The 12,345-nt window shown below is 38.5% G+C and overlaps 1 protein-coding gene across 2 annotated transcripts; it reads left to right on the forward strand.

Moving 5' to 3' along the window:
- Positions 1-360: 360 nt before the first annotated feature.
- LOC118384921 (uncharacterized) lies at positions 361-11,731 on the forward strand. Of its 2 annotated transcripts, XM_035771627.1 has the most exons (4): positions 361-452; positions 693-810; positions 4,152-4,314; positions 6,662-11,731. In XM_035771627.1, the coding sequence occupies exon 4, from the start codon at positions 7,243-7,245 to the stop codon at positions 11,176-11,178; it is 3,936 nt and encodes a 1,311-aa protein (XP_035627520.1). In that variant the 5' UTR covers positions 361-452; positions 693-810; positions 4,152-4,314; positions 6,662-7,242; the 3' UTR covers positions 11,179-11,731. The 2 variants fall into 2 exon arrangements, with proteins under 2 accessions (XP_035627520.1, XP_035627519.1); XM_035771626.1 differs by lacking the exon at positions 4,152-4,314.
- Positions 11,732-12,345: the final 614 nt, after the last annotated feature.

Raw genomic sequence — 12,345 nt, forward strand, 5'->3', positions numbered from 1 at the left:
TTACTGACAAGGCTTCTCTCAAAGCTGAGATCTTGAAACTGAGATACTCCTCTAGACTCCCTCCACCTACCCAAGAACGTTGGAGTACAAAAATCTGTTAACCACCTAACCGAGGATCTAAATTTAACCTTGTGAAATACCCTAGATGCAGTCACTCCTCTAAAAACAAAAAAAATGTGGCAATGTAAATATATGTTTCCCATGACAATAATGCTCTGAGAGAGAGAGAGAGAGAGAGAGAGAGAGAGAGAGAGAGAGAGAGAGAGATTGCTATTGCTGCATACTGTAACTAGGAGACAGTGCATGTCTACACCATACTATCGTGTAAGCCTGTGATTGGACTATCCATTTCCTTTGTCACATATATAAGATTGCCTAACTTTTTCAGCAGACAATCTTCAGTGAAGCTGCTTATGCCTCTCCTCTCCCTTCATGTGTGTGTAAATCCCTCTGTAAGTGCATTTTTACTTTTATGTTCTGTTTGTTTCAAGAGCTTTTTGTAACATTGTTTGCATTGATAATCATTGAAATACTTGTAAGAGATATGTTTGTGGGTTAGCTGCTTCACTACAAAAAGGCACTGTTGACTCTAGTGTTAAGTTATGTAATGTCTGTAATATCTACTGCAGAGTTTACCGGTGTGTGAATGCCATAAATCATGTAATGTTTCTTATTTTCATCACATTATACAGATCTACCAGCTAAAGAGTTCAGCATCTGAGAACCTGGGGCAATCTAGAAGTGGCTTTCACTGACAAAGCCGACTGGGACTTACCAGATCATTTATACACAGAAGAGACCGTGTTTAAGGTATGTAGTAAGGTTTAGGGTTGGATCTAAGCGTATTATTCAGATGTACACAAATGTTATGAGAGTTAAACAGATCTTCAAAATATTTGCTGTCAAATTCCAAGGGAAAATGGATCTATATCCGTTTGTGGGATAGCTGCTTCACTACTAAGAACAAATTATTATTTTCAATGATAGCCTAGGAAGAGTGGGTTAACTGCCTTGTTCAGGGGCAGAACAACAGATTTTTACCTTGTCAGCTCAGTGATTCAATCTTGCAACCTTTTGATTACTTACTTTATGTAGTAAGGTTTAGGGTTGGATCCAAACGTATTCAGATGTACACAAATGTTATGAGAGTTAAACAGATCTTAAAAATATTTGCTGTCAAATCCGAAGGGAAAATCTACGGAAGCACCCCCTGGTCTACCGCACCTTTGACCTTTAGATATGGAATAGTACAGCGTATTGAAGTCTTCACACTGATGCTCGGACTATAACATGTAGCCTGATATAACATTCATTTGTGAATGATTCAGTATTTATTGCATAAAATTAAACACCAAATGTACATTTTGCCAAAGAAATAGGAGTGGAAAAATATCATTTTTCTGCATCTCTCTAGCGCATTTACGAACGGCCCGGTACTGACCACGGGCTAACTTCCAATATTTATTTTTGCAATTGACCCCTTTGCCTTTAATTTCCTTAGAAACAGTTAAACTGATGTCATTAGGAAAATGCCGGGAAGGCTATAAACCTCGCTCCACGAGAAGAGCAGAATTGACAGTAAAATCATAACAGATGCCATGTATTCTTGTGAGTAGTGCTTTATAGTCTTCTAATTGTGATTGACAAATAGCCAGACAAGTATCCCGAATTACAAGCAGACAAATATCTAAATAAGGCCGAAAGGTTGCTGGATCGAATCCTGAGCTGACAAGGTAAAAATCTGTGATTCTTCCCCTGAGCAAGGCAGTTCAGTTCACTGGTAGGCTGTCATTGTAAATAAGAATTTGTTCTTAACTGAATTGCCTAGTTAAATATAAATAAATACAATTATTGAATAGTGTTTGTGCATAACGATGGAGGCCCCAATATACTTACCACAAATGCCTTGCTTGAAGTATTGAATATTACTCTCCATTAGTCAATTTTGGATCGTCATTAGCACTGTATACATGATCCCAATTTTAGCTCCAAGACACCAGCCATCTGAAAAAGGTTGTGCTGATTCGTTGGCACATTGAACCATGTCGTGCACGTACTGTATTTAAACATTTTAGTGGATAATGGTAAAACAATGACGTCATATGTGGATTCCGGCATCTTTATGCATCTTTGCCATTTGGGTATGGCATTTTGGGGAAAAATATACTTAATTTTTCTAGATTTATTTAAAAATATATTTGGGTACATCTTCCCATTCCAAATCAACTAATATGCCAATGTAAGCCCTGTTTCCATTGAATTAGGGCCAAACTCGAGCTGGTTCGAATGGAATTCTGAAATTCAAGCGAATTCGGGGGAGATCCGGTGCGAGCCCGATTAGAATCCATGCAGGTGCAGCTAGCTAGATTTTCTTGAAAGCTAGCTTGATACATCTATCAAACCTGCCGTCTGGTTCTATTTGCAAGCTAGCTAGTAGCCAATGCCCTGGCAAACATGGTAGGAACAACGCTAACCATTTAACTAGCTAGCAAGCCAAAAATGTGTCTAGCTGGCACTGGCAGCAGTATGAGGTAACGTTAGTTACAGTGTGATAAGGGTGCTAGCTAGGTATCTAGCTAGTTGTAGACATGACTTTCTACAAATTCTAGATAGCTAGCCAGCCTACATAGTGAAGCTAGCTGCACAGTCACATTGGCTAGCTAGCAACATGACTAGCATAATATCTCAATTCTGGAGGCAGTGGAAATGCAATTCAAGCTAGCCCACCAATGCCAGCCTAGTAAGGCCAGATAGTCCACCCGGGCCGGCATTATGATAACATTGTGCCACCAGTAGGAGTAAAAACGCCAATGACGATAACCACTGAAATTTAGGTCAATTAAGATTTTATTTTTTAATGGAGGCCACAGATTCTCAGATCATTAACTAAAGTCATATGATGAATCATTTTGCTTACAATATACTTTCACTTCATTTACACTGAACAAAAATATAAACGCAACATGCAACAATTTCTAAGATTTTACTGTGTTACATTTATCGAAATCAGTCAATATAAATACATTCATTAGGCCCTAATCTATGGATTTCACATGACTGGGCAGGGGTGCAACTATGGGTGGGAAATGAACACCCTTTCAGTATGTCATACATTTGAGGATTCCGTTAATAATTTGATGTCTAAATTCAGTGTAACTTGGTGCTACCATGTTTACACTGAACAAAAAAATATAAACACAACATGTAAAGTGTTTGTTCCTGAAATAACAGACCCCAGATAGAGTTTTGTGTCTATGGAAAGTTATTTTCTCAGTTTTTTTGCACAAATTTGTTTACATCCCTCTTAGTGAGCATTTCTCCTTTGCCAAGATCATCAATCCACATGAAAGGTGTGGCATACAGTATCAAGAAGCTGTGCTGAGGACAATAAAAGGCCACTCTAAAATGTGCAGTTTTGTCACACAACACAATGCCGCAGTGCCTTCAGAAAGTATTCAGATCCCTTGACTTTTTTCACATTTGTTACGTTACCGGCTTATTATAAAATTGATTAAATAAATAACAATTCTCAGCAATCTACACACAATACCCCATAATGACAAAGCAAAAAAAATAGAAATAGCTTATTTACATAAGTATTCAGACCCTTTGCTATGAGACTCGAAATTGAGCTCAGATGCATCCTGTTTCCATTGATCATCCTTGAGCTGTTTCTATAGCTTGATTGGAGTCCACCTGTGTTAAATTCAATTGATTGGACACGATTTGGAAAGAAACACACCTGTCTATATAAGGTCCAACAGTTGTCAGAGCAAATACCAAGCAATGAGGTCAAAGGAATTGTTCATAGAGCTCTGAAACAAGGTTGAGTTGAGGTACGGACCTGGGGAAGGGTACAAAAAATGTCTGCAGTATTGAAGGTCCCCAAGAACACAGTGGTCTCCATCATCGTTAAATGGAAGAAGTTTGGAACGATCAAGACTCTTCCTTGAGCTGGTCACCCGGCCAAACTGAGCAATAGGGGGAGAAGGGCCTTGGTCAAGGAGGTAACCAAGAACCCAATGGTTATCTGCAGACCCTCACTGAAACCAATACTATCACCATCTACTGACCAATGTCAACTGTCTTTGCATAATCCTAATTCCTGTTCCCCCTCCTTTCCAAACTCCTTTCCTGTCCTCCTTTCCTAGCTCCCTTTGCTTCTTTCCTAGCTTCCTTTCCACTGTGAACCTCGTCCCATTACCAAAAACAGGAGAGGTTAGAATTTTGCCAGAGGCATGGTCTTTGTGACTAACTTTCACACCTGTAACGATCGTCGTAGGTGGAAGAAGGAGAGGACCAAGGTGCAGCGTGGTACGTGTTCATGATCTTTTAATTACACTGAACACTAGAACAAAAATAACAAAACAGCACAAACGAAACAGTCCCGTCTGGTACAGAGACAGAAAACAACTACCCACAACTCAAGGGCAAAAACAGGCTGCCTAAGTATGGTTCTCAATCAGAGACAACGATTGACAGCTGCCTCTGATTGGGAACCATACCAGGCCAAACACATAGAAATACAAACATAGAACAAAACAGAATACTCACCCCAACTCAAGCCCTGACCAACCTAAAAATATAGACATAAAAAAGGAACTAAGGTCAGGACGTGACAACACCCATGATTATTCATGATTAATGAATGATTATTACTAAAAATGGCAGCATCCAAAATTCTTACACCCTTGATAAAGATAAAATAAATCATTCAAATACTAAGCTATATTCTATGCTCCAAAAAAATGGGAAAATATATTATTTTATCCTAATACAATTGCTCAGAGAAAGAGATTTTGTTTTGGTTGTGTTTCTGATTATTTTGTGCCCAATTGAAATTAATGGTGAATAATGTATTATGTTATTTTGTAGATGATTAAGGAGAATGCTGAATGAATTGCGAATAATGATGAATGAGAAAGTTAGTGTCAAACTTCATGTCTTAAAGTATTGATGGACTGTCGTTTCTCTTGCCATAATATGGACTTGGTCTATCTATCTATATAGGGCTATCTTCTGTATGCCAACCCATACCTTGTCACAACACAAATATAAAATATATTTTGATTTGTTGAACACTTTTTTTTAGTTACTACATGATTCCATATGTTTTATTTCATGGTTTTGATGTCTTCACTATTATTTTACAATGTAGAAAATAGAACACAAATGAAGAAATCCTGGAATGACTCGGTGTGTCCAAATTTTTTACTAATTTTGTAGTCACGTTTATTGTAAATAATAATAGGAGACATTATAGGCTATCCTATTACTATTTACAATAAAAGTGACTACAAAATTACACCGTACATTATTTACCATTAATTTCTATTGGGCACAAAATAATCATAAACAAAACCAAAACAAACTGCAAATGCATCCAACAAGTTTCAGTAGTCACTTTTAGCTTGATGTCATCATTGCGTGCTAGGACCAAATATAAGAATCTTTAGAGGTGTCAATCATTTTTACCCTTTTTGAGAGAAAAAAGTATTACTTGTTGAACAAAATCTCTTTCTCTAAGCATTTGAAATAATATAAAAAAATATCATTTTCATTTGTTTTTAATAATACATTGCATCCTCACTAATCGTAGACTGTGAAAACAACAGTGCAGTCGTAGTGAACCGTGCACCAGGCTTCAGGTTTAAATTACTGTGTATGGTCTGCGTTCCATAATGATTCAAATAGGCTACATGTCCTAAATTATTGGGACAACTTGTAATACGTTAGCCTGATATGATCCACTATTGCTTGCGATCCTGAGGAACAACCACATGAATGTGATAGAGGAAATAAAGGTAAACTATCAATGGAATGGAGTGATGCAAAATGCAAAAAAGAAAACTAACCGTAAAGAGAAAGTTATAAATGTATGTGGGTAAAACTAACGGTGGCTACTGTTACTGGCTAATATTTAACACGATACAAATTGTATTTAAAAAAAATACAGTGAAAAGTCTGGGTATAACAATTAAAACATTCTAGGAATCATAAATCAACTCGGTTATGTTTGGCGCTGTACTGTCATTTGCACATGGCATCTTTAAAAAAAGAAGAAGAAAAAGTAGATCTCGTTCCACTTGGAACTAACAGGTTGCTCAACCTTATTGATCGTTCCATTGCCTATAAAGGTGGTGGAATTGTGAGGGAATTAAGTCAAGGTCAGAATAGGGCGTATCTGTAGACACATCTCCGCCACACCTTCAGTTCTATGATCTTCACCCCAAACGAATAGCAGTTGAACAGCATGCTATTCTCATTCTTAAGTTCAAGGTCGGAATACACGTAGAGTGAACAGCACATTCCCGACCCGTGCGTTTATCTCGGTTCGGGAATCCCCCCTTGGTGCTCGGGATGGAATTGTAGATTAGAAATGAATGGCATACTGCTGTAGGTGTTTTCACAAATTCCAGGTGTAAAATTAGAGTTTGAATGTTGTTGGGTAACTTCTGTTTTCGATGTATTGTTCTAAATAACAATCTCTTACCCTGTCATAGGAATTGTAGGATTCCCATCACTACGGAAGAATTAGGAGAAGAGCTTGTCCTTTCATATAACTTTTCCTTGCAAGATTACTGTACTAAAATGACAATTTTATGTTCTAAAATCAAGTTGCATAATAAAACTCATCACAAGTTTGTATTTTATATTCTAGATATCATAGCTGAGACCAGATCCTTATGAGAAACATCAAGAGGGAGAACCTACAAGAAGATGTGCAGCACTGCAGAAGCTGGCTCAAATTCATCTTGGATATGTACTCTATACATGGTTTAAATTGGCTAAGACAATAATACAAGAGCCTTGAGCAGTTGCTAATATCACCTGTATGAAAAGACAAATTATCCATTGGACTAATTAGTATGTTAAACATGCATCATTTAATTTACAAAGTTGTGAACTGATTGTTTAGTTTATATATTCTCGGCAACACAGAAACAAGATTCCTCCTTGATTAGGTTCTGGAGATAGAGGTATGCGATTTGATACTAAAGCTAGTGGGGGGACCAGGGTGGAGTCTCTTTTCTAGCTCCACCCCCATCTCTCCACAAGTCTCGGCCAAGTCTATTGGCCAAATGTCTCATCCCTTTCCGTAATTTGAAAGATGCCAGGTGCACCCCTGTGAAAGTGTATTTCAGCCAAAAAACGAGTGACACGAAAACAACACACTGGAACAATTTCCCCTGGTTATTCATTACATCTCAAAGACATTAGTTACATGTATCTTAAACTGAAATGGCTCAGAAAAGACAGAGTGATGAGCCATTGGACAGAACCCCAAAAAGGTCACCAGTTTCTAATTCAATGGACTCAAACCCTACCAATATAGCTCATGAACTGAATGCCAGATCCCCTGGTTTTGTTCCCCCAGACCTCCCCCAAATTGACAACACAGATAATGGGCAGTCTCAGAACCTGCCTTCACTGCCTTTTACAGCAGGTGAAAATGATGCCCATTCATCCACTAATGATACTCAGCAAACGGATCCTCTTGGTGCGTTGAATGCGTATTTAGAGAGACTTCAGCAAGGTGACGACGGCATAGACAGATCCATAAGAGTGATTCATCGAGCAAAGTTCAACACAACTGAAATTAGACAGCGGCTGGACATGAGTCGGGATGATGTGAACGACTATGCCGTCTTCTATGCTATGATTTTAGAGGCAATAGATGGACTTTCAAAGAAAATGACAGAACTGGCTAGTGCTAATGATGTAAGACTGTTACAGTTGGAGGGTGACTTTGTGTTCCCAGTCTCAGCCCGTTTGCCAAATGGAGAAGTGGAACTTGACACATTTCTTTCGTTAATCGAGCAGGTGGTCCAAAGTAACCAAGAAATATTGACTGATGACACCCTAGAGCTTGTTGTTCAAATCGTGCACAATCTCGAGGGTGGGGGTGGTCCACGTAGAAAGGTGACAGCTATCTTGGATAGTGAGCTAATTAAGAAAAAGCGTATGCACCTCATTGTACTCACTAACAAAGACAACAACCTTTGCTTTGCCACTTGTGTAGTTATGCTTTTAGACCCAGGATTGACTACGAGTGACGCTGAGCAGAAAGGCAGAGATCTGCAGACTTCAGTTGGGTTATCTGAGCTCACTAAGGTTTCTTTATCAGACATTAACAAATTTGAGAAGGAACTGGGTGTTAAAATAGTGGTATTTTATCGTGAACGGTCAGATATAAAACACTTTAAAACACATTTTAAGAAAACTCATGCCAAAACAGTGTTTCTTTACCTGCACGATGACCATTACTATGGTATCAAAAACCCAAAGGGGTTTCTGGGAGTTAGCTATTTTTGCAACTTTTGCTATTCTGGCTATAGCAAAAAGAATGACCACAAGTGTGAGAATTGCTGCAATGTCTGTCATCATGCTAAGTGCCCAGATCAGCCAAAGAAGACCATCCGGTGTACAGAATGTTTGCGTTTCTGTCGATCTAAATTCTGCCATACACAGCACAAAGTCCGTCATTTGAATGAAGCCTCTGGTAAAATGTTTTCCACGTGTGATGTAACCAAATACTGTTCCCAGTGTAACAGATGTTACACTATTAATGTGGCCAATCCGAAGGAGCACGAATGTGGAGCTAATCGATGCCACTGCTGTAAAGCTGCAAAAATGGAAGCAGAAGGCCATCAGTGTTTCATTCAAAAACTTGAACCCGAGGAGCCTAGTGAGAAGTACATCTTCTATGACTTTGAGACAAGACAAGACACAGATGAGCACGTTCCCAACTTTGTGTGCTGTATGGATTTCCATGGAGAAACCTGGACTGCAGAGGGAGAGCACTGTGTTAAAGCCTTTTACAAAAAATACAGAACAAACAAGTACAAGGACTATACATTCATAGCCCACAACTCAAAGGGATATGATGGGTATTTTTTGATGAACTATCTAGTTGACAACATGATTACACCAAAAATCATAGCACAAGGCAGCAAGCTTTTATGCATTATTGACAAAGACTTTGGACAAAGATACATTGATAGTCTCAGTTTTTTATCAATGAAGCTGAGTGACATGCCAGAGGCAATGGGCTTTGAAAATGACAAGAAGGGATATTTTCCACATTGGTTTAACACACAGCAAAACCAGAATTACATTGGCAAGTACCCCTCCCCTGAACTATATGGTGACAGAACCATGATGAAGAAAGAGAGGGAAAACTTTCTGCAGTGGCACAAATCAAAATCTGAATCAAACTCTGAGTTCGACTTCAAGAAGGAGATGGCAGAATATTGTAAGAATGATGTGATCATTCTGCGGAAAGCATGCTTACGGTTTAGGGAAGAGGTCCTTAGCACTACAAAGGTTGACCCACTGCAATGTGTGACTCTTGCATCCCTGTGCATGAAAATCTACCGCACAAAATTCTTACCCGAAAAAACCATTGCCATTCCTCCATTAGACAATTACATCCAAAGTCAGAAGACTTTTTCTACTCCATCTATTCAATGGTTGGAATATTTGTCTCACAAGGAAAAACGATCCATAAAGCATGCTCTGAACGATGGAGAGAAACGGATGGGCAAGTACTCGTTGGATGGTTTCTCAGAGGATGATGATGGTACCATAGCCTATGAGTACGCTGGCTGCTATTTTCATGGTTGCCCAGACTGTTATGACTATGATGCTTTTTGTAAGCAGACCAAAATGACCTTTGGTGTCATGCATCAGCATTTCCAGGACAAAATCAGCTCGCTGCAAAAGGACCACAATTTGAATGTGAAGGTGATGTGGGAGCATGAGTGGAATGTTCTCAAAAAGACAGATCCAGAGGTCCAGACATTCTTGAAAACATTTGAAATGCCTGAGCCCATGGAACCCAGAGATGCCTTTTTTGGGGGTAGGACGAACGCACTTCACCTGCATTACAAAGTGCAACCAGGGGAGACAATCCAATACTATGATTTCACGTCACTTTATCCCTTTGTAAATAAGGCAAAGGCTTACCCCATCGGACACCCTAACATAATTGCACGTGACTTTGAGCCACTAGACAAATACTTTGGTTTCGTCAAAGCCAAAGTATACCCCCCAAAGGGTCTGTATCTCCCTGTGCTACCATATCGTGCTGCTGGCAAGCTCATGTTTCCACTCTGCAGAATCTGCTCTGAGTCAGAGAATCAAGAGACTGAGTGTACTCACTCAGATGAGGAAAGGGCTCTAACTGGAGTATGGTGTACTGTTGAAATGGCCAAAGCCATTGAAAAGGGGTACAAAGTTGCCAAACTGATTGAAGTGTGGCATTTCCCCAAAAAGTCTGAATCTCTCTTCGCTGAGTATGTCAAGACCTTTCTAAAAGACAAACAAGAGGCCAGTGGGTGGCCTCATAGTGCAGCTGATGAAGTTAGCAAAGAAGCGTACCTTCAGAGATATGAGGAAACGGAAGGTATTAAGCTGAACCGTGAAAAAATTGTTGTCAACAAGGCCATGAGAAAAATTGCTAAGCTTTTTCTGAACAGTCTTTGGGGAAAGTTTGGCCAAAGAGCAAATCAAATGAACACAACTTTGATGAAAGATTTGCAAGAACTTCTGAACTGTGTGTTCTCTCCTGAGATAGATGTTTCTAATATCTCTTTCTTGAATGATGATGTTGTCATGGTGAATTGGAAGTACATTGAGAAGCGCCACAGTTCTCCTGGTCCTGTTAATGTTTTCATTGCCGCTTTCACAACTGCCTATGCTAGACTGGAGCTCTACGACCTCATGGAAAAACTGCAGAAACGAACACTGTACCATGACACAGACAGTGTCATATTTGTGAGTAGGCCTGGAGATTGGATGCCAGAGCTAAATGAGTTCTTGGGGGGTCTGACGAGCGAGTTAGATCCAGGTGATCACATTGTGGAGTTTGTATCGGGTGGACCAAAGACATATGGATACGAAACACACAATGGAAAGAAATGCATGAAAGTTAAGGGAATCACGTTACATCATTCCAATGCAGCTTTAGTACATCTGGAGTCTCTCATAGGATTGGTTAATGACTTTCTTAAAGACAGGGACAATTCAGATGAGATATTGACACAGAATACCCAGATTGTCAGGGACAAGAGGAGATTCACATTAAAAAACCGATCCGCCCCAAAACGATTTAGAATCGTGTATAACAAGCGAAGGCTTTTCCCAGACTACAGTACACTGCCTTATGGGTACTAGGTTCTCTGTCTGTACTATGCCATTCTTGACAAGTGTATTTAATCAATCTAATGGAATAAAATCACTATTCTGTGAAGAATGCCTGTATATGTTGACTATGAATATTGTTTTAATCATGATAGCACTACTGGGATTGTCAAGACCCTCGATTATGATTTCTGGGCAAAATTACACAACATTGTATTTGTTTATGCTATCTCAAAGCTTGTGGTAAAGTATATTGAGGTTTTTACGTAATATTCCATATTATATTGAACATTATCTTTATTTGTTGTATCTGACTGTTATTTTATTTTTGTATTTTTATACGATATGTGATTATTCTTTACAAACACAAGTGTTTTTGTGGAACTTTTCAGGCCATATTTATACTGTGTGTATATATATTTTCAATATTGTACTATCACATTTTTGAACTGTCACATAATTTTTTTAACTTATTTCAAATCTGCAAATAAGTGCAAAAGTAATTAGATACATTTTAGAGTGGAAGGTATTTCATCTGTTGTGGCATAAGAAATTCCCATTTACCCAATAAATTACTGGGAGTTAATATAGAGTGTGTGACTCTCTTTATTTATTTATATAGCTTATAAGAAATTCCATAGACCCAATACATTACTAATAAATGCCTCATGAGCTTAGTTCAATGGTTGTACCCCATCAGAACCCACCATAACCTAACCTAATTACTCAAATTTAAGTAATTGTTAACAAATACTGTATTCAACCCATTTTTTATGGGTCAACAACCAACTTGACAGATTTTGAAGAATTATTAAAAGAATAAGGGGCAAAGATTGTAGAATCCAGAAGTGCAAAGCTCTTAGAGACTTACCCAGAAAGTCTGACAGCTGTAATCGCTGCCAAATGTGATTCTAAAATCTATTGACTCAGGGGTGTGAATATTTACGTACATTTATTATTTCAGTATTTAATTTTAAGTAAATAAAACTTTTAAAAATGCCCCCAAAACCACGTTTTCACTTGTTATTGTAGGGTATTGTGTGTGTGTATAGGAGTGAGAAAACAAATCAATTTAAGCCATTTTAAATTCTGTGTGTAACACAAAAAAATGTGGGATATGAATACGTTTCTGAAGGCAAAACTTGGTTGAAACTCACAGTTTGATCTCATGGATCATCAGTCATTGCATCCATTGCTTTG

Source organism: Oncorhynchus keta, chromosome 6 (genome assembly GCF_023373465.1).
Source record: "Oncorhynchus keta strain PuntledgeMale-10-30-2019 chromosome 6, Oket_V2, whole genome shotgun sequence".
NCBI classification, from domain to species: Eukaryota; Metazoa; Chordata; class Actinopteri; order Salmoniformes; family Salmonidae; genus Oncorhynchus; species Oncorhynchus keta.

Coding starts and splice junctions, on each gene's coding strand:
- LOC118384921 (XM_035771627.1), top strand. CDS start 7,243: ATGGCTCAGAAAAGACAGAGTGATGAGCCATTGGACAGAACCCCAAAA.